At 40.0% G+C, this 23,118-nt stretch overlaps 2 protein-coding genes across 3 annotated transcripts; one reads left to right on the top strand and one right to left on the bottom strand.

Moving 5' to 3' along the window:
* Positions 1–320: 320 nt before the first annotated feature.
* On the bottom strand, positions 321–22,931 carry LOC135482782 (myb-binding protein 1A-like protein). The gene is made up of 31 exons (XM_064763143.1): positions 22,769–22,931; positions 21,693–21,812; positions 21,127–21,216; positions 20,531–20,713; positions 19,981–20,103; positions 19,649–19,741; positions 19,130–19,238; positions 18,651–18,832; positions 18,060–18,203; positions 17,656–17,726; positions 16,694–16,859; positions 16,067–16,252; positions 15,032–15,085; positions 14,580–14,630; positions 8,549–8,647; positions 8,074–8,137; positions 7,622–7,767; positions 6,979–7,224; positions 6,643–6,782; positions 6,220–6,286; positions 5,742–5,855; positions 5,314–5,383; positions 4,884–4,939; positions 4,461–4,550; positions 4,151–4,273; positions 3,671–3,742; positions 3,464–3,508; positions 2,995–3,057; positions 2,610–2,720; positions 2,174–2,277; positions 321–2,004 (listed from the first exon to the last, which is right to left on the bottom strand). The coding sequence occupies exons 1-31, from the start codon at positions 22,928–22,930 to the stop codon at positions 1,173–1,175; spliced, it is 4,176 nt and encodes a 1,391-aa protein (XP_064619213.1). The 5' UTR covers position 22,931; the 3' UTR covers positions 321–1,172.
* LOC135482783 (UDP-glucuronosyltransferase 2B14-like) lies at positions 9,011–15,022 on the top strand. Of its 2 annotated transcripts, none has more exons than XM_064763145.1 (2): positions 9,011–9,204; positions 12,265–15,022. In XM_064763145.1, the coding sequence occupies exon 2, from the start codon at positions 12,897–12,899 to the stop codon at positions 13,836–13,838; it is 942 nt and encodes a 313-aa protein (XP_064619215.1). In that variant the 5' UTR covers positions 9,011–9,204; positions 12,265–12,896; the 3' UTR covers positions 13,839–15,022. The 2 variants fall into 2 exon arrangements, with proteins under 2 accessions (XP_064619215.1, XP_064619214.1); XM_064763144.1 differs by lacking the exon at positions 9,011–9,204 and adding an exon at positions 11,400–11,555.
* Positions 22,932–23,118: the final 187 nt, after the last annotated feature.

A 23,118-nucleotide genomic window follows, 5' to 3' on the forward strand; every position in this document is an offset into this window, starting at 1 on the left:
ATGACTTTGGCGACAGTGGTGCTATCTAGCGGTAGAAAGTGGAACTGAGATTTTTGGACGAAATTTCAGTTCCATTTCCTGCCGCGAGACAGCGCCACCGTCGCCTAAGCCAATTTCATACTAGGGTCCTGTATTTGATTGGTTTTCATGCCTTTGGAAGGTAATCAGTATCAAACTAAGGGACTTTGACAGAGATAATGACTTGCTTTAGTTGTCAAAACAGGTTCAGCACAGCCACAAGCCATCTTCTCCTCACATAAACAACTTTATCAGCCGAGCTAAAAACACGAAGTGTATAGAAACCATTGGTTTTACCAGAAAATATGAGAATGCTTCTATCAAAATTTGTGATTTCTATAAAAGGAACTAAATTCAATCATTCTTTAAAATACGTGTAGTTTTAGTAGATCAGTATCAACAATTACATGTACATTTATAATCTATTGGAATGAATAAAAATTAACTAAGCAAATATACTGAGACTCTTTATTGACGTTTTCTGTGTTCTATTCATTGTTGTACAGCAACATTTTTAATATAATCAGTTGAGGTTAATGTTTGTTGATGTTAAAATCTGAGAAGCAGAGGATAAAAGGATAACTCTTAGTCAGATAAAACAATAGAGTACTTCACATTCATTTCTGAAGTCGTACCTTTGGTCATTTCTATAACGATAATATCAATGGCACCAAAATGTTCCCTCAATGAAACAAGTATTCTTGACTCATTCAAACCCCCAACAAGCACGGAACTAACTCCTCAATCCAATATAAAAAACTTTACTAGAGTTATAGTAAAACAATGGGTACAATTGAAGGGGTCACTGCTCTATTACAGTAACCAACATTTTCCGTCAAATGGAGTTATTGGTATTCTTTTTGTTTGTCGAACTGCCCTCTATCTACTGAAATTAAAAGCATTGCAGTACGTGGTACCAGTCATGATGGATTGAAAATGCTCACAAAAGCAAAAGGTCATAAACAGCAGTTCAGCTAAGAGCAAGATCCAGGTAAGTGCAATCCCTATGCACTAGACTGCCAGTGAATGATGTCATTGGAACTAATTTTTTTACCTGATGCGACCTTGTAAGTGGAAAAAATTAAAGTTTTGGTGAAATGACCAAATTGTTGGTTACCGGGTTCTTGCAGGGACCCCTTCAATTAGTCAAAGAATCAAGATGTTGCCTTCTTCTCAAGTCTCATTGACTTCCTTCTGTGCTTTTTCTTTTGGGAGGACCTTGGAGTAGTACTGGCAACAACAGACTTGGGAGTACTTTGAAGTGCTGGTGATCTGGACTGTGGTGAATCAAAAGACAATTTGGTAGCTACCTCATCAACTTTTTGTTTGCGTTTCTTGGCAGATTTTGGTGTTTTTGTCACGGTTTGCAATGAAAGAAGGTCGCAGTGAGATACATCATACTCAACAATAGATACATCTTCCGTACTTTCTGTTAAATCATCTGAAACTTGACGATCATTACAAGAACTGATTGACTCTACGCCATGCGTGCTAGTGTCCATTTCAATGGAAGAGGCATTACTTTTCCTCTTTTTCTTCTTCTTTTTACCAGTTGACTCAGCGTGAGGAGTATCGACAGGACTATTTGACAACTCGTTCCCACCAGTGTCCATATCAGTTATCAATGCATTACTTTTCCTCTTTTTCTTCTTCTTCTTACCAATCGACTCTGCCTGAGGACTATTTGACCCATCTTTCTCACCAGTGTCCATTTCAGTACTCGTTGCAATACTTTTCCTCTTTTTCTTCTTGGAGTTTGGTGTTTGGGCCACGATTTCCTTCTGAGCACCTGACCCAACCTCCACATCAGCAAGCGCAACGTCACCTTTTCTCCGCTTCTTTTCCTTTGATTTGGGAGTTTCTGCCTTGCTTGTACCATTGACATGAGCGCTTGAGCCATTCTCTGCCTTAACAACCATCTTTGCTTTCTTCTTTGGTGAAGCACTTCTGTTTTCCTTCTCATCATCAATTTTCCTTTTCTTGGCACTGAAAATAATAGCACTCACATAAGATTCCTGAAATTCTACCAACACAGTTGCAGGAGACCTGCATCGACAATATTGTTGAGATCAAGATTAAACACTCACAAAAATGACCAGCGAAAAAAAGTGCATTTCAACATCAAGTCAGCTCCTCAGTCACAGTTAATACTTACTTATTTTTCATGAGGATCTGGAACTTTCGACACACAGCCTTCAAATCCTTGCTGCTAATCCTAATAGCTTCTTCAATGATGGGGTTGAACTCTTCAGGAATAACCTGCAAGGGGCAACAAGAAATACAATTTTGAGACACAATCACTATCGAACACCGAGTACATGTGCCAGTATACTATCAAAGCAAGGCTCTATTTGTGCCTCTCACAAGGACTACTATCAGGCTGGGCTAAATCAATCAAGACTCTCTTTTTTTCATCAAACAGAAACTCAGAAGTGAAAAGATATAGAATAGGGGCCATCTGACTTGATACTATAAATCGAACCACTCTAGCTTTACAGCACTATAACTGTAGTAAGCCATAGTTAATTCTAATCTTCTGAGGCCACATGAAACTTAGTTCATGAATGGAGCTGCAGGAAATATCAACTTACCAGACTGATTCCGTTAGCCTGAGCAATATTTTTGAACTTCAACAAAATATTCAAAGTATGTTCAAATAGCTTTGGTTTCATCGCTCCTGTCTCAGAAAGTGGACTGAGAACCTGCATAAAGAGAAGTAAATATCTGTGATTTTTATACTGTTTGGAATAGTACATAAACAAATCAGAAATACTTCTAGAAAATGAGGTAAAAGTACTTTGGGTAAGGCATATTTTCTTTTTCAAGCGCCCTGAAACAGGTGCCTTACAAATTCTTATTGCTAGCTCTTGGATCCCAAATCGTAGAAGCACACCACAAATTGCTTGAAAACTGAATGTATGCACCCCTCTTCTTCTTACTAAATTCAATGGCATTTCGAGATGAACGTGTCCTTACCTTGAGAACCACCGAACAGATCATTGGACCAAACACATCCCAGTCTTCGTCTACATCCTTGACCTGAAATTACAATATAACTTTTCGTTATGCACATCTAAATATCTTGGGAGAGGACTAGACCACAGAGTCTCTCTCATGTCATCCCTGTTATCATGAATATAAGTATGCATGATCCCTAACTACTGGAGAATGGGACAAGTTACAGTTACACATTATTGTTTTTTCTTTGGCAGAAACTTACGCCCCTGTGTTTAAGGCCAATGAAATCACGGTTCCTCTGCACTACTAAGTGGCGCTAATGGCATGGAAGATTACAAACGAAGTATTTTAATAGCATTAGCAATAGCAATAGCAATAGCATTACTAACTGTATGACCAAAGGACATTCCACGTCACACACAATCTTCAAACCTTGACGAACTTTCAGTTTCTGTACAAAAAATCATTGGAAAGAGTTATTTCTTACCAGACTTCTGCTCATCAGCGATGACATCATCAAAACAGCCTTTTGCTGGAAAAAACAAAACAGGTAGGTAAACACAAATGATTTACTTCCAACTGAGGAAACCAACAGGCAGTCAACACAATAGAATAAAGAATCAGCTGGTACATTGTGAGGCACACAACTGACTCTGGGATAGATCAACTCATGTAGTAGATCTTATCAACATACCTTGCAGAATACCCTTAATGTATCATCAGTCATCACCTTGATCAGTAACTTGTGCAACGGCCAGGCAAAGGACTGAAAGAAGAATGTGATGTACAACTACAACATGCTTTCACTGAAGGGTGGCAATGGTTAGTTGTGAGTGAGTTTTAACAGAGTCGTGTCAGTGAGTCGTAAATAAAATGGCCAGGAAGCATCGACTTTCTCTTCCCCTTACTTTGGAGTTAAAAACATAGGTGTCAGTTTTGTCATCGGATTACGCAAAAAGGGAAAAGCTTCCATCCCTGATGTAAGGATGGTTGGCAACAGAAGCCGATAACAACTTCAGGCAAAGGAAAGAATAAGTTACATCAACAGAAAGAATCCAAGATGACAAATACTTTGCATGAAAAGGGGATAGGCCTATCATGATACTTCATACTGAAAAAGTTTGACACATTGTTTAAGACACATAAAAATGAAATGAGAATCTTTTTAACTTACCTGGTACCTCTCAAATACGCATGAGAACAGTAGATGACTCAGGCGAGAGTCTCGCTGGTAGAAAAATTCATTCAGGGCCTCTTCATAAATTTCAAGCAACATCTCGGGTAACTCCGCTTTTGTCTGAAATGACGATGTTGGATAAATGTCAGGGATGTTGAAACAGTGGTGGAAATGGACACCAGGCTGATAAACATTTAAGAGAGCATTGATTACACCTTGATTTTTCAAGCAAACTGAGTCAAGACCAATATACTGAACATCTGCAGCTGACTATACTTTGTAAGAGAACACAATATACACTACTTACCACCTTTTCATCCACTTCCTTGGCACGTTTGGCACGAGTCTTAATAGGACTTGGTCCTCCATCAACCAAATGTCCTGTGGCAACTTTGACCTGAAATAACACAGAATCACGGTTTATTTACATGTACATCAATTGTGTAGAGGGAGGAAGTCTCTTATGGAAGCATGATCAACAGTTTGGCCACAAAAGACCAGGGCTTATGGGTTGTAATTTTACAGCATAAGAAATTGTGTATAGCGGCTACAGTGTGCCAGCATACGAGCTATTTGTTTCTGGTGCAAGCAGAAGCCCTTAATAGACACTTATTGGCAATTGACAGCACGTCATTTGATCCCTGGAACTTGGAACTTAATGAAAAATATGGAATATGCTATGAAGAATGAATTTCTAAGTCACACAAAATAACACCTGGTAACTACTTACTATCAATGCACCCACTTTTCCTATATACTCTATCACGGGCAAAACAGAAACTGAAACTGAGAAGGAGAACAAAGAGTTGAATTTAGGCAGACATACTTCATTCAGCAAACCACTGTCTTCTGATTAAAACAAGTGTGTCTGTTTCCTCATTAGATCAAGAACAGTTCAAATCCAAGAAACTTACTCCAGGGAGTTAATATTCCGTCAAAATCAGTTCAAATTCAGACCTGACATAGTGCTGATTCGTTAAACAGTGGCGATATATTATATCAAGAAAGAAAAACAACCCAAGTGTTTTGTCAGATTAGTCTTGCCAACATGATCACAGAATGTGACCAGACCTCGCTGCGGAAGTTAAATATCCTGATTCAGAACTCCTATTATAAATCACAACACTCAATTATTTAAAAACAAACGTTGACTGACTCACCTTTCTTTGAGTAAGCTATGTATGACTTGAGGGCATCTACAAAGTCCTCAGCCTCCACATCAATGACTACCTGGAACATGAAATAACTTAAGACTAAAACATACTAGATGGGTTGGTGAAAAATTCAAGCACTGGGTATGCCCCTGATCAACTGTTTGCCATAAGGGTACAAAATTTATCGACCTTGCACCCAAATTCCCCCTCTTTACTCGTGACTGGAAGAGTTTATGGCAATCAGTGCATTCAAAACCGAAAATCTTCTTGTAACTACATGTACATAGAAAATTGGTTGAGACACTTGACAGCCAATTGGAAAAATTAACAATAAAAATAGCGACTTTATTGGCTCTGAGAAGTATGCAAAGTTCATGAAAAGTTTGGAAGAATGAAGTCTTGAGCAGAGCAGGTAATAAACAGTTATTTTGTACCTTTTTTTGCTTGAGCGTAACATTCAACACTTCCCTTATCTTATGGTAAAGAGGCTGTTCCTTCTTGTCATTGACTGTTAACTCAAGAAGTTCAAGTACACACTGGATCAAGTCCTGAAAAGGTGGATACAGAGATCAATGAGCACCACTGCCGTGCGGAAATGACAATCGCAGCAAATTGAAGGAAATCACACAATCATTCAACAGTAAACTCAAAATTGCCTTGTTGGAAATATCATTTTGTTACTGTTCTATGCAAACCCACAGCTTAACTGTGCTGCCTCTAAGATTAAGAAGTGGCCAGGTTACGAAATACCACAAGCTTTAAAAACCAAAATGCGCAAGTATGACTACTGCTTCTTTGAATGTGCGCACTCAAGTTCCTGAGTAAGGCCAGCCATTTTGTTACACTTGGTTATTTTGTTACACATGAGTACAGGCCACACCTGCTAAAGGACTAAAGAGACATTATACTTACCAAGAGCATTCCCATTGAAGTACTATTGTGGCCATGTTTTAACTGCAGCACGACCAGGTCAAGACACCTGAAAATTGTAATAATGATCACAATTATAACCCTCTTTATCGCAGTGAACAGAACTATACTTTCTCAAATTATTTTCGCAATTAACATAATATTTGTGTTGTGCATTTAAAATAAGTTCCAAATAAATGACTTTTACATATCTTTGCATGACAGCACATATTAACAGTCCATGGATTCTCATTCCAAAGAGGTTGTTCCTTCTTGCCTTTTACTGAACTAGAGATGGCCCAGAAGAGGCATCGCATAACTACCAATAAGCTTCGTTTTATAGGCCAAAACATTATTTTCTTATCCGCACTTTGAGGTGCAACAACACTTTCAGTGATTTTCCTTCAAACAACTGCTTGGGCTCACCTCATCCTGAAATGTCGCAGTTGATTCTTTTTCTCTTCCTTGTCTTTGGCTAGTTTACGTTTGGACTGGCTTTTGAATGCCTCGGCCAATGCATCATCGATGCGCATCATGGCAGAATCACTCATATCGGAATCAGATTCCTGGAAGGAAACACACCAAGTTGGGTAAAGCTCATCTATATCATACAGACCTCGCATCGCATTTTCTCAGCCTTCTCAAGTCAAAAATTACCTCAACAATGACAGAGCTTTTACATACCTCATCAGGCTTTGTAGTCAATGGTTTTAGTCCATGTTTTTTTATTTCCGGGAACTTCTTCCGCTTTTTAAAATTTACCTCATCCTCACTGTTATTGGCGGCCTTTCCGAGTGCAGCCTGCACTGCTCTTCTTAACGCAGGGTCCACGCTATCATCTTCTTCATTTCCACTATCATCGTCATCATCTTCTTCATCTTCTTCTTCATCATCATCGTCCTCGCTTTCTTTCTCTGATTCCGAATCCTCCACATCTGATTCGCCAATGTCCTCGTCGTCTTCGAAGCCAATAAGGCCTTCTTCACCTTCCTTATCATCCTTGAACACCTGAAGTCAAAATAGGAGAAATAAACACACTAGTTGAAATAAAAGATGAAAGCTATAACAGCATCCTGAACACAACGAAGAGGATCATTCAGCCAAACCAACCCGAAAGTGTCATTACTCTTCTTGCTAAACTCACTGAATGAAGTCAGCAGTGTGAGAATGTTCCATGTGCCATATATGAGGGAATAGAAGCCTGTATGTGGTGGCTGTGACAGTGGGCGAGGACAGGAGGCTTGGGAATCAAAACACCAATCTGCAGACATAAAGTCCCAGTACTTATGTCAGTCGAGAGGGAGAATGTGTTTATGAGGGCGTAGACACCTGTAAGTTGTGAACACTACAGTGTGACGGAATCACCACACTTATCTTCAAACATATATAAAGTGCCACTACTTACACCTGTCAAGATGGAGAATGCTCCACGCGTCATGTGAGGGCACAGCATTCTGTATGTTGACGATACGACAGTACGACTGAGATGAGATGGCCGGGAGAGGAGACTCAGGAACAGCTCCACCATCACGTCCAACCACTCAGGTTCATCTGAAGGAATACGATTAACAATTCTATGAACTCTATTTCCATATTTTGTAGGTAAAATATCACTAAGCATGCATTCTTATTAGCCTTGGTACATTTGTACCCATTTGACCTTCAATGTTGGTATATGACTTCACAGATCAGTGATATAATGGATTGTAATAGGTAACTTATAATTTACGCCACTTTGTAAAAGATTTCTCAAAAGTGAATTACACAGAGGCACTTTTCCTCTACAGCAACGCAGAAAATTCAATCCGCAGAGTTCATCAGTATCAGCAATTGCGAACACTCAAACAACTGGCGTACCTGACTTCAAACCAACTGACTTCCGTCTCTTCTTGGTTGCTTTCTTGTAACAAATTCTCATATCCTGAAAAGTCAAAGAAATCTCGATGATAAAGAACTGTCAATATACCTGTAGGCGAAATAACTAGCTGACTCTGTTTAGCAAGAAGCGCAAAGGTTCACAACAACCATGTTACACATTCAAACCAAGCCTGACAAGGCGTATTGCTCACTCTTGACAAGTGGACCCTGGTACGAACCCCCAGTCTGTATGAGACTCGAGACAGGTCTCTTTTTCTAACCTGCACTACTCTTGCCAGATGTATGGGTAACCGGTCAGAAAGACCCAGGCTGGAGTGCAAATTACGCAGCTCATAAATGAGTTTCACTGAAAGGATAGGCCAGGTTTAAAGTATGAGAAGTCTGATTATGTTTGTCTCTTTTGGCCACATGAACTTTGGCTGTGTTCCCTTTAGAAATGATTCTCTTCACTTACAGCAAGAACTTCTAGTACATCCTCTGTCTCCTTGAACAATTCTAGTACTGTATTCATTGTAAGTAACTGGAAGGCAACATCCTCCAGAGAACGGTGGTCCTGGAAAAAAACAAACGAAACGACGTGATATGAATTTGCTTTCGGCATATGCGAAAGGACAACAGTATTATAATAGTTGACATGTGGAGAACTGTATTTATGGTAAGATTGAGAGATCCATCAGGGGTTGCCATGGCAACATTTCTGGAGGAAACCTTAACATCAAGAGATTGGAAGCCCCAGAAGGTAGAATATTTTCAATTGTGCGAAGCTCAAGCTCAGCTACGCATACCCTCATTCCGGAACTGAACAGTTTTTTTTTATTTTCTAAAAATTGTCGAAGTGAGTTGGACTTGCAAATTGCTTCGATTATTCTGTGTCGATTAGTACCAACACTTACCACGGCCCCAATTTCGTATCTTCAGATACGTATCTAGGGCAAAGTCATAGTGCCATACAGCGTTTGTCTGACTTTTGGAAACAGGCATCACATTAAGTAGTCCCATCCCTATTTGTATATATTTCAGGACGTGAGGAGAGGGACCCTGGAAGACACCTCTTATTTTGTTGAAGTCCAGCAGAACAGTTAATTTTGGCTTTGTAAATTTACTGATACGGTAATGTATTAAAATTGCTTCATTACCTCATTTTAAAATTTGTTCAATTCTATGGGTAAAAGTGGTGGTATTCATAAAATTGGGACAAGACTGGTATACTCAAGCCATTTTCCAGCTGTTGCTTAATTCAACAAAACGTAGTTGTTACAGCTCTTGGTGATGAAAGTCTATCATCGAGGACAAAAACAGCAAGATCCTTGCATAACTTTGATAAACCTTAATTTCTAAAAACAACCTTTACATTTTGCATTCAAGCTCATGTCACAGAAACTGTCGTTGCACCAGTGTTGTCCCTAATTAGAGCAAACCATGTCATCAACATCATTTTAAACATTAGTATATTCATCAGCTGCCCTCCAAGTGCTTTGCAAAGTCTAACACTCATGTCCAGGTAACTATGGCACAATCATGCCAACAGCTCAACGAGTGCGACTTTCATGCGAGTTGCGAGTTGCGAGTTACATCTGCGAGTTGCGAGTTGGATTTACCACAATTTGCTAATTTCAGCAGGCAACTAAGTTAGACATTCCTAGAACCAATCAATGACACTGGTAATGAACGACTGGTAATCAATGGCCAAAAAATGTTGAACTAGCCCAACTTGCAGAAAAGAAAACCCCCATGGTTATTCTTTTCTGCGAGTTGCCTGGCTGAAATTGCCAAATCATGGTAAATTCTCTTGAATTTGGTCATGTTTGGCCACACTGGTAGGATGCCTCATATCAGAGATGCCCTCCCTCATTTCAAGTGTCATTTATTGGGTCTAGAAATGGCTAACTAGCCCAACTCGCAGAAAAGAAAACCCCCAGGGTAATTCTTTTCTGCGAGTTGCCAGTTGAAATTGGCAATTTATGGTAAATTCTCTTGAATTTGGCCATGTTTGGCCACACTGGTAGGATGCCTCATATAAGAGATGCCCTCTTTCATTCCCAGTACCATTCAATGGGCAAAACATGTTGAAATAGCCCAACTCGCAGAAAAGAAAATCCACAGGGGTAATTCTTTTCTGCGAGTTGTCTGCTGAAATTAGCAAATCATGGTAAATTCTCCTGAATTTGGTCATGTTTGGCCACACTGGTAGGATGCCTCATATCAGAGATGCCCTCCCTCATTTCAAGTGTCATTTATTGGGTCTAGAAATGGCTAACTAGCCCAACTCGCAGAAAAGAAAACCCCCAGGGTAATTCTTTTCTGCGAGTTGCCAGTTGAAATTGGCAATTTATGGTAAATTCTCTTGAATTTGGCCATGTTTGGCCACACTGATAGGATGCCTCATATCAGAGATGCCCTCTCTCATTTCAAGTGTCATCTATTGGGTCTAGAAATGGCTAACTAGCCGAACTCGCAGAAAAGAAAATCCACAGGGTAATTCTTTTCTGCGAGTTGGGCTAGTTAGCCATTTCTAGACCCGATAAATGACACTGGAAATGAGAGAGGGCATCTCTGATATGAGGCATCCTACCAGTGTGGCCATACATGACTAAATACAAGGGCATTTGGCCATGCTTTGCCAATTTCAGCTGGCAACTCGCAGAAAAGAATGACCCCAGGGTGTTTTCTTTTCTGCGAGTTGGACTAGTTAGCCATTTCTAGACCCGATAAATGACACTGGAAATGAGAGGGGGCATCTCTGATATGAGGCTGCCTATCAGTGTGGCCATACATGACTAAATACAAGGGCATTTGGCCATGCTTTGCCAATTTCAGCTGGCAACTCGCAGAAAAGAATTACCCCAGGGTGTTTTCTTTTGCGATTTGGGCTAGTTTGACATTTTTAGACCCATTTAATGACACTGGAATTGAAAGAAGGCATCTGGCATTTTCAACTCGCAAATGTAACTCGCAACTCGCAAATCCAACTCGCAACTCGCAAATGTAACTCGCAACTCGCAAATGTAACTCACAACTCGCAAATCCAACTCGCAACTCGCAACTCGCAGAAAAGAAACCCTCGATAGCTCAACATGTCAAGGAAAAATCATCATATAGAACTAAATCAGCACAGGTTACAGTGTACTGCATTAGCTCTTGTATGAAGCCTTTGTTGGCCTAGATGAACAGCTGTGAGCAGACTAGAAAACTTGAGCTGTTCCTATCTTTAAAAAAAGAGTCTAGGCCTATTTAGTTTAACTAGAGCAAGTGCCTGGGACCAACGTGGCCATGCAAATGTTGATATCATATTAATAACTTAGGCAGCAGGTAACATGACTCGTCTACTAGTCTACTATATCGTAGGCCTACTGTTGAAAATCACAGGAGGTGCCGAGTCAGAGTGACACAACTGCCTTGAAGTTAAGCGGGAGAGTGTCTCTCTTGTCTTGTGGAAATAAGGATTTTATATAATACCTAAGGTAAGAAAACGATTTCAAAGTTAATTAAATGGGGCAATGAGATATTCATCAAGTATCTCTTAATTCTTTTGTAGTACACTTGTGTGCAATTAATTTGTCATTATTTTATACACTTAATAACAGACACATTATAGGACATACCCTAGTTAGTCTGGGGCTGAGCAATTTTTTATTTAACATGCAGGCTACAAATGATTCTAATGTGTTGTGGGATAGAGTACGCCAACCAGACCATAGAAACCCAACTTGCTTATCTCACTCAGAGGCTTCATCTTTCTATCTGTTGGTAATATATTTATAGTCTATATCCAACTGTTCAATATTTACGTGTACATTGATGCGTGTGGCGTGCTCCTGTACACAGCTCCATTCGTGGTCCAATGATGAAGTCATTAACAAAAATTCTAACCCCTCTATCTCTTACACCCACAACTGGAAAAACTTAAGCACTGGGTTTCTTAGGTCAGATAGGTGTACTCTATCCCACTACACATTACAATCACTTGTAGCCTGCCTGTTAAATAACAGTCGTTCAGCTCCCGGATTAAGTAGCACATGTTGGGAGACAGCGTACCATTTTAAAAACGAAGCTATAGGCACATCTAAACTCTGTATCACCTGTAGCTCAGTTGTAACACTAGCTTTTCAATGCGGGCCACAGGTGCAGTACCTAAAATCTCATTAGTCATCAACCATCTTCTCTTTCCAGGTACCAGGATGAGACTTTTCATTTTATGGCTGCTTATTCCCCTGGCAGCGGCCAGCAAGATCCTGATCCTGCCCAACCAGGAGAGCAGTCACATCCGAGCAATGGCAACCACAGGTCGTGCCCTTGCCAAGAGAGGGCACCAGGTAACTGTAGCAGTGCTGTACTGCCAAAAACAGGGGCCAGCTGTCATTGGGAAAATGGAGCAGCTACTATGGGGCGATCCAAATGAGAAAACATATTTCTCAAACAAGCCTGAAACGAGCAAACTGATGCTAAAACACTATCGCGAGTCACAAGCAATAGAGACTATCCTCTATACAGTGTTTGAATGGCCGAGATCGGTATGTGATTATTTGATGAAGGACAAGAAACTATACAACACTGTCAAGGCACTCAAGTTCGACCTGGTCATAGTCGATGGCCTACCTATTACCAGATGCAACTACTTCTTTGTTCATAACCTTGGACTACCATATATTTCACAGACGGCAATCTATCCCATTGACATCAGCTTTTTATCTCAATATTTCAACAATCCTTTCACAACCAATTCCCAGTTATCGTCGCCAGAAAATTATCTGCACAATGATGTTGGTAAACAGACTTTTCTTATGTGAACTCAACGTGTTGTAATGGAAATTATAATACGTATTCTAATCCGATATCAACAGTACGCACAGTATGAAAGATATAAAACTGACTGGACTGACCGGCCGCTGACAAAATCCCTTTCACAGCTTGCAGCAGAGAGTCAATTATGGCTGATTGAACAACACCCCGTCTTAGACTTCCCGAGGGCTACATATGGCAACATAAAGTACATTGGTGGCATGAATTATAAAAAGTCTCAACCACTAACTGGGAAATATGCTGAGCTAGCCGACGGAGCAACTGGTGGTTTCATTGTAGTTTCATTAGGAGCAGACCTTCTGTTTTTGCCGAAAGACTTAGGTGACAAAATGGTAGCGGCATTCAAGAAATTACCTAACTATACATTCATATGGGCAACCAAAGGAGAATTGACCGAAATGCCTGGAAACGTTTTTAGAACCGACTGGATTCCACAGAATGATTTAATAGGCCATAAAAACTGTAAACTTTTAATCACACATTGTGGTAACAACGGTCAGTTTGAAGCGGTTGGTAACGGTGTGCCAATGTTAGGAATCCCGATTCATCGTGACCAGCCACCAAATGCATGGCGCATGAAAGACAAAGGTTTTGGACTAACAGTTCACCTGCTCACTGGAACAGTTGATGAAATTGCAGACAAAATCAAAGAAGTCATAATGAACCCTGAATATAAGAACAATGTGATAAAAGCTAGCAAAATCTTTCACGACGGTGCCATGACACCGACAGAAACCGCTGTCTATTGGGTCGAACATGTGCTAAAACATGGTACAGAATACCTTAAAAGTGACGCAATGGATATGTCCTGGTACCAAGTGCTAGGTTATGACATTGTCGCATTCCTTGTCCTGCTAGTTATGATTTTCATAGCTGTGGTTAAGTTCACTTGTTCACTGATTAGAAACAAAATGAAAGGGAACAAGAAAACCAAAAACGACTAGGTAAACAAGAAAGCTAAGGGTAAATAGGTATAAGCTGTGCAGAACCAAAGTTAGTAACAGTTTTTGTGAACTGAACTTGATCCTTTTTTAGGTTCAAACAAGGAAAGTGCCATACCAAGGATAGATTTCTTGGCCATACCTATTGTGCCATAATGCCATTCTATTCACCAATAACTCATTGCTTGCAGTTCATTCTTTTCATCATTACCATCATAACTTTGCGATCCCACATGATTCCGAACAGTTAACATAACATTTCTTTGAGAGTACAAGCCATGAAACTTTTCTAAATTTGACCCGAGAGCCCCCACAGGACAATCGCCAATTAAGCACAGCACCAGGGGAGTCTCCCTTATTATTTCTGTTGTGATCAAGAAGCTTAATGTATATTTTTAGTTTACTCTTTATATCTATTCTGCTTTTCTGTTCCCACATATCATTTGGTAAAATCTTTCTGGATACAATATTCTGTACTAGCATACGCTCTAGAATTGTCTAATTGAAAATTCTAAAACTATGCGCCTAAGAAACCTTGTTCCTGAACTCAGCGGTTATGGTTATGCAGCAACCATATCCGCTTTGGTTGGTGCGAAATTTGAGAGCACCCAAAAATACATTTTGTTGTTCAATTTGTTGTGTTATAGAAGAAAAAAACATTTTAACTCCAGCAGTGTTTGGTGAGCCAACCAATAAGTTCCAGTTCGGTATCATTTCCTCAAATGTAAAGAAGTATTTGCTCACCTTAGGTATACTCTCAATAAGTTGTAGTGATTTAGTCCACTCTTCTTTCTCCTGAAATCCGACAAAGATCAAATGGTTGTCAACAATAACTAGTACTGATAAAGCCTACAAGTACAGATTTTTTGTTTCAACAACAATTATAGATTATTCTTTCCGCGTCATAATGTACTTTTCTCATGTTTTGTGCTTCATTTGGACATTCAAATAATCAATTTTATGATGCAAGTTTTCGAAGTGGTAAACAGTAAGCACATGAGGGCTGGATTAACTTTTATGTATATGTATGCAGGATGATATCATATATTTCTTTTATATATTGCTTATATTATATATTGCTTTTGTCACCATAAAAGAATAGATTGATCTAAAAATAACCTACTCCTTAAGTCCTCCATACTCCCCACGAAAATAGAATATTTCATTCAAGAAAAAAACGGACATTAAAATCTTACCTCTGTTGACCATTGTCTTTTTGGGGTAGCTACATCAGGATGTTGTAGCAGGACCTAAGGACACAAAATAAAAGATAGGTCAATGTTGACTCTCCTTTGAGACCGAATTACTTAAGGAATTGAACCCGAGGCGGAGGACCTTGGTTGAGTTACCAAGACACTCGAGCTAAAATACAGTCCAAACCCGAGCCGACAGGCGAGGGTTTGGACGAAATTTTAGCTCCACCCGAGAGTGTCTTGGTAACTCAACCAAGGTCCGAAGCCGAGGGTTCAATTTCTATTCTAAAATACCTCAAACTTAAAAAGATAGGCCACGAAAATAACTTGAATATGTGCGAATTTGGCAAATTCCATCCATCGCCGGCCCGGCCGGAGCGCCGGTAGCGCCGTTGTTTACATTATGTTACGGCAACGTTACAGAAAATGAGACATGTACATTTTGTACAGCGCGCATAGGAAGTCCGCATCGGCTCGCTCAAGTGATGCTAAAATCCGCGCAAATGGGCTATTTGGAGCGTTTTTCTCGGCAAATATGTGTAGTGCTCATTAAAAAACTTAGGGTGGTTGATGCTTCCTTGGCCGATTTGTGTTTGAAGCAGTGTTTTGAGAGCCTCAAACTTCTGAAGTGAGCTGAAATTCCATTGACGTGACGTGTGCATGGTTTCAACATTTTAGTGCAACCCGAGGGAACTTTGGTAGAGCATCTTGGTTGCGTGTCCAAAACACTCCGCTCTCAGAACGAGGCTTATGCATTTTCCATTTAAAAGTTGACTTTACGGTACCAAGGTATTTTAGAATTCAAGACTAAACCTCTCTTATAGCAAGTAGTATAATAGTATTACCTCAAGCAGTATTTGTTGGAACATTTGACTACTATCCCATTGGATGACCAGTATAATGGCTACGAGTTGGTTGGTGAAATAAGGGTACCAACTGTCTCCTTGCCTAGTGCCTGGCATATAACAGTGAACAGACCCTCTGTTAGAAAATTTTAATAGGGGAGGACCCTATAAAGCACTATTGATGAATACTAACCTTTGCATACTGAATAACGTCAAATAGTGTGTCCATGTAAGCATGCTTTTGTGGTTGACCTTCACTCTCGCCATCTTGACCTAAAGTGGTCTTGGGTTGGTACATCATTAGGTGATCCAGTGATTTAGAGAAAGCGATTTCAGCTGACTTGTGGTTTGCATTTTCTTTGCTGGCCATTGCCGAACACTGGAAAGGAATGATCCAATAAATTACTGATACATTTCTCCTAAATTAGCATGGTCATATAGAGTAACAGAAAAGACAACCATCAATATAGCTCTTCGAGGTTTGTACATACGTTCAGGTTGCATTGACATCAGACAGACATGCACCTTGGGTTTTGCCAGGGCATTAATTTCTTGCCGTTATCAAAACAATGTAGTCTGTTTTTGGTTTTAAATCAAGACTCCACCAAAGTTTTTGTCAACATCTATAGCCGTGGCAGGATCTCCTGTCCCTCTTTTGTGTTGAGTAGTCAGACTTGTAGTGTGTACTGTGGTTTCAGCTGCGGGTTAGTAACCAATATTACAAATCTTCTCATGCATGTATTGGCAACAATGCCGCACATAAAATTCAATGAGTATGAGAAGTCGGTGAAATTCAAGCACACAGAGAGATGAAACTTACATGAGGAATGTTTTTTGAGCTGCCTTTCACACCAAAATATGCATTGAGGAAAAGAAACTGAAGGATAGACAACACTGTTTCCCTGTCTAACCCAGTGCTGGTGATCAGACTTGTCAAAGTGGATGCTGCCCACTGCTGCTGACTGCCAATGTCAATATTCTTTGACCTGCGACAAAACAAAAATAATAAGAGATTGAACAGATAACAGAAGGATGAATAAGTCGAAGGAGAGTTATTCTGCAGATTTCTGACATTACTTTAGAGGGAGAAGTGCAGGTCACTAATTTTGTGTGAGCTCGTTGTATTTCATAGAGCTTTGCATTGCCTACAAGTATAGAGCTTTGCATTGGATTTGCCTACAAGTATAGAGCTTGGAAAGAATTACCTACACGTACAGAGCTTGGCATTGCCTACAAACATAGAGCTTGGAATTGCCTACAAGTATAGAGCTTTGCATTGCCTACAAGTATAGAGCTATGAAGGAATTACCTACATGTATAGAGCTAGGCATTGCCTACAAACATAGAGCTTGGAATTGCCTACAAGAATAGAGCTTTGCATTGCCTACACGTATAGAGCTTCGCATTGGATTTGCCTACAAGTATAGAGCTTGGAAAGAATTACCTACATGTATAGAGCTTGGCATTGCCTACAAACATAGAGCTTGGAATTGCCTACAAGTATAGAGCTTTGCATTGCCTACAAGTATAGAGCTTGGAAGGAATTACCTATATGTATAGAGCTAGGCATTGCCTACAAACATAAGGCTTGGAATTGCCTACAAGAATAGAGCTTTGCATTGCCTACAAGTATAGAGCTTTGCATTGGATTTGCCTACAAGTATAGAGCTTGGAAGGAATTGCCTACAAGTATAGAGCTTGGCATTGCCTGCAAGTATGAACCTGACTGATTGTTACAAGCATGAAATTAGGATGTTACAGGATTCTCTTTAAACACCTTACCCAAATACACGCTCTCCTTGGAACATCTGCATGCATATCTCAGCCAGAGATTTGACAGCATCACCCTTGAGCTAAAAGGAAACAACACAAAATAAAATTGTTAAAAAGCCCTGCGTGCTTACATCAGCACACCTGTGCCCCAAGGTAAGCCACTACCTTAATTCTCTATCAAGAAGAACTATGCATCAAAATACATCTTGGGGTAATAATTTAACAGATTAGGAACAGGAAAGTAATGATATTGAGATAGGCAACCAAAAGGCCTGAGTAGGTATAAGATTGTGCAGTAGATTGCTCCCGTCATAGCCAATTTGACCCTGGAACGGTTGGTTGGATTCTAAGAGTAGCAGCATGGTTGAGTAGTGTGAGACACACAAAACTTTAAAGTACCGTAGAGTACTTACTAAGGAGATGAGACTGTGAATCGTTTTCGTCTTTGTGAGGTGGTCAAAGCGATATGATAATGGAGAACTCAGGAGTAATTTGATGACCACGAGTTGAACAGAATGGTCATCTAGCCTTTTGGCCGTTCTGACAATGGATTCGCTCTGGAAATGAAGGTAAGAATTTCAAATGATCAAAATAACTCTTGTTATGTTTCATACCGTACTTGCAAGACTTACTTCTCTCTTACTACAGAATGTCAGACCATGTCAAAGATATTCCTCTGGGATCTTCAGATTGGCCATCAAGTGAATATCATTGGTCAAACGTAAAATTTTGCAATAAACATAAAACAGATCAGTTCAATCTGTATGGAATTTTAGAAGGAATACAAACAATTTAAAATGAATCTTTTTTGTACATGATAATATGATTGAGTTTTTTTTGCTCTTTTCCTATAGTTATTTGGGATACAACGTTTCAATCAGTCATTTCCTGGCCATTGTCACGTATGACATATGCTCAACATAAGCAGGGCTATGCAGAACATCTTCCTAAAATGTAATTCAAAGAATACATGACATAGTGAAACATGCACTAACGCTACTTACCAACTGCATAGCATAACCATGCAAAGGATTATTCTTGACTGGACAATGGGCGCACAGATTATCGAGAATGCCTTTTGACAAAACTGTTCGCACAGTACCAGCACTCTGCGCTCGCTTGAGTGTTTCTTCAGCCAATTTGTAAGCCAGAACCTTTTTGGAATTTTGAGCGGTCAACAATGCACCTGAAAAGACAGAATTTTCAGGAGTGAAGATTGTTACTGATATGAGCTGTCTGAAATGCTCCGATTCCTTGAAAATGGTCGCAATGTCAGAGCAAACAAAATGGTCTGACATTCCAATGACAAAACAGGGACAGCTGTGGACTAATCCTACCTCACGTCTCAGGCAAATGACAGAGTCATTAGGACAAGAGTGGGAAGAAGGAGAATGTTCACAAGAGGGAAACAGATAAAGAAGGAAAAGAAACGGACATTTGTCGCAAATCTCTTCCAGAAAATCTTCTCCAAGGGTGAACTAACCATCAATAATACAGCTCCAATATTTCTTGAATAGTTCTTCATTCTTCATAGCCTCTTGCAGTATGTCAATACACATAGGATGTACACAGGGCTGAGAGCTGGCCGACTGCTGTAAAAAGAATGACAAAAAGTTTGAAGGAAGTTAAAAGAACTGAGTGCAGAGCATGGACATGTACTAAAAAGTCCGGGGTACCCAGGCTTTTTTCAAACGCAGGGGATAGTGCACTAACACAAGCCAGTTGTCAGTGGCCTGCTTTCCCCAACATCTAGACATCTCTTGACTTCGTAACGAGCGAAACGGTGGCAAAGGCTTGGACCAGTTTCAGGCCTGGGCAAATGAAGATAAACCCCTAATTAAACACATTATAGGCATACATCACTCTTAGTCTTACCACGCTGTGTTTCCCAGAACATCGCCAAAAGGACTAACGTGCTTTACTTTCTGCATGAACCAACTACGAAACTTATAAGTTGTCAATTGGTCTGTGTCATTGTGCTTCATGATTATTTCTAACTTACCATAGTGACATCAGCTATCTTGGGCAAATTTGCATCGCACAATATTTCCTTCTCATTCCAATATTCCACAAGAAATTTCGCACCGAATGTTTGCTGGAGGAGTAAAACAAAAATGACTTTGTGATACCTTTTTCAAGAGGATGAAAAAATTGGAGCGTTGGCATCCATCAAAGATACTTATGTATACAAATCCTTTTGAAGCAATTTTGACCAGACAACTTCTGGGACAACAAAGTGTTTTTTTATTAGATCTGATTAGAACAAAGACTCTAGGGCTTGCAACATTGGACAACAGCTTTGTAAAAATCCCTCATCAAAAACTAAACACGTACCGGTTGAGATTTTGCCAAACTCCACACGAGGTGTAGGTCATTGGGATCACAGTTCATCCAACCTTTCTTCAAGTCGGTACTCAATAGAGGAAGCACTGTATGACTGAACACTTTTGCTGACGTCTGGAATGGAAAATCAACTGAATGAGAGTCAGAAGTTAAGAATCATCACACGAATGCGTGCTTCAGTCGTTATCGTCAAGTATGGTCTTTACACAAAATGTAATTGTTATCCCCTATGACAATAACACGCTGGAACCCTTTTCAGAAACATAAGGCTGAACAGCACAAAAAATTGTTATCTGTTTCATTTCCTTTTCCATGAAACAACAAATCACCGAATAGTTTTATTAACTCCCATTTTGAGCAGGTGTACAAAGTATCTTCTTTCTCAAATGATGCACCACAAGAAAATTGGCTCAGGTGAGCACACAGATCTATTGGCAAACTGACGGACTGTAGTGGGTACAGAAAAAGAAACAACTCCCATTTCTGCTCTAGTCCACTTAATCTTACAAACACTTGCCATTGACAAATATGCTATACGTACCCGTTTACAAAGCTCAATGAGGCAGTTGATGCATAATTGTTTCAAGATACTCTTCTCATTGATTATCTTCAGCAGGCCACTTACAACAAACTCAATGTTTTCTACACTGGATTTGTGTAATCTCTCGGAGACGACCAGGGACGTGAATACCATAACCTTCCCCAACAACACCTGGGACTGATCCTAGGAAAGAGAGAATACAATATCCAATTCCCTGAATTCAGTTGACAAACAAATAACCTGAAAAAACTCCTTCACTCTATCATAAATGTGACGACAATGGACATTCAAATCATTGATGAAATGATGCATCCTGACTGGCATTCTGCTGTACACCCAATATTCTGCTTCCTTAACCAACATGTGGACAGAAACTATACAAGAAGTTAGCAACTCCAGGGCCAGAAATGACTCAATTAAACCCTTACGTAAAATACATTTACAAAATGGTCATTCACCTGGCTACATCTCTATTGCTAATTTGTATTTTTTCAAGTAAAGCAAAACTAGCAATAAAGGAGGGGCAGCCAATCTAAAGAGGTCATCGCTCTCACCTACGTATACTAAATGACGACTAGTAAATGATGAATACGAACATATTTTGCTTCTTGTTTGGGAAACTTCAAGTTTTCCTTGAATGACGCCAGGACCAGGTCCTCAGTAACATCGTTGAAAGTCCTCAAGATCTGAAAAAAAGATAAGTTAAAATTGGAGCAGATACTCATTCTAAGCGCATACAACTTTTGACCATACCCTTGTTGATAAACAAATGCTTATCTCCAGGTAAACATTCAATCTAAGGTACAGAGCTTGATATGGACTAAATGTCTCACATAGCCTTGATACTAGGTTAACTTCTAGAAGCCCTTGTGTCTAGGCAGGAAGTGAAATTCTGCCATGACAAGCAATGTACATTTTATCACACTGGACACCTGAAGACGAACACCAGGTCTGGCCTGGAGAAGACTGTTGGGCACCTCACTACCAGAAAATGTTTATCACAGTACAGATGCCATCAGGCCACTGAACATTCTTTCTAGCTCCTATGCTTCTCACCTTTGACAAGGCACACACAATAAGCCTGGACATCTTTCTGCCACCAAGAATGGCATGAGCAGTAATAAAGCTAACTCTCAAACAGTTTCACATCAAGAATACTTACATTTGTAAGGGCAACAGTGTAGCCAACCCTGGCCATTTCTCGACCTGATCCTGCACCACGGACGAGCCTATCGATTGAGTATTCCAACTCTGTACACAACCCTTTTGCTCCATGTTTACCCTAAGGAAAATAAAAGCAATATGGTCAATTGCAATGTATCAAGAAGTTTTGTATGCATGAAGAAGCAAATTCAAAGGGATATAAGTTGCTAAGTAAAGACTGGTATCAACATTTTTACCTCAGTGTTTCCATTTCCAAGGAAATGTATCGATAGACTGGGACACTGTTCATGTTGTTGACCCCAAGAATGACAGTGACTGTCTGTACAAGGGAACAAAATGTAATATTGTGGAAAGATTTTGAATAATCAACAAGATACACGAGACACTGGGTTCTTTTCATGTCAGCAGTCACTAACACGACTGCAGACTAGACAATGATTGATGATAATGACTAATATGAAGAGCGTTGTATGTTATCAATCAGGCAAGGGATGTCCTATTTTACTAATTGCTGGAGACACACTTTGATATCGTCTTGTTCAGTTTGTAATTTGTCCTTTTTCTACTGACATCTCCAATCACCTCAACTCTCTGTCTCAGTCCTACTCCTAGTCCTAGAGTCTGAGCCTGCTGCAGAGCTTAATTATCGGGGCAGAAACATGCAAGGAGAATCAGACCCTACTACTCCTCATTTCATTGGTGGGAGTGGCAAATTTCAACCACCGACTCACTCAGTCTCAGACTGACAATAACAGTAACATGTCATAGGGCCTAGCCAACAGGAAGAGCAAAGGCCAAAGCTACCGTATACCCTATCCATTATTCCATATAGTATATCAAGGCCCAAAAGCCCAGCGTAGGATTTCTGAAAGTGCTGATGATGGGGTGTGACGGGTTGGCACAGCCAATATCAGCATATATGGCCTGGCCTGATCCTTTCACCGTTGTTTTCAGTGCTTGCATGCAATGCATGTAGTGTGGCGAACATACACTATTCTATACACACTACAATATACACTACAGTACCGAGTACGAGGATTGAAATTAGCTTTTTTTTATTCACTGCTAACGCACCTTTCCGATAAGTTCTTGCTTTCCTTTTAGATGAGTTAGCAACTGCTGACAAGCTTTATTCCTTTCCACATCTCTAACCTCAGCAAGAGAGGTAAATTGAGCCAAAAACTCAGGATTAAATGACAGAACCACTTTCCGATCTACGACCACGTGGTCGGCCATGTTGTTATAGGTCACGAAAGGTCAGGTAAAAGAGAAATTCAACAGCCAGTTTTCTGCTGCAATTTTAGTGTCCCATAAAATATTAAGAGGGCGTTAAAAACAATGTTTATGGGTCAATGATCAACAAAAAAGATGTTTTCTATTAATTTGAACACCAGGGGAGTAAATTAACTGGGCTGTCGGAGTGG

Source organism: Lineus longissimus, chromosome 2 (assembly GCF_910592395.1).
Source record: "Lineus longissimus chromosome 2, tnLinLong1.2, whole genome shotgun sequence".
Lineage (NCBI taxonomy): Eukaryota > Metazoa > Nemertea > Pilidiophora > Heteronemertea > Lineidae > Lineus > Lineus longissimus.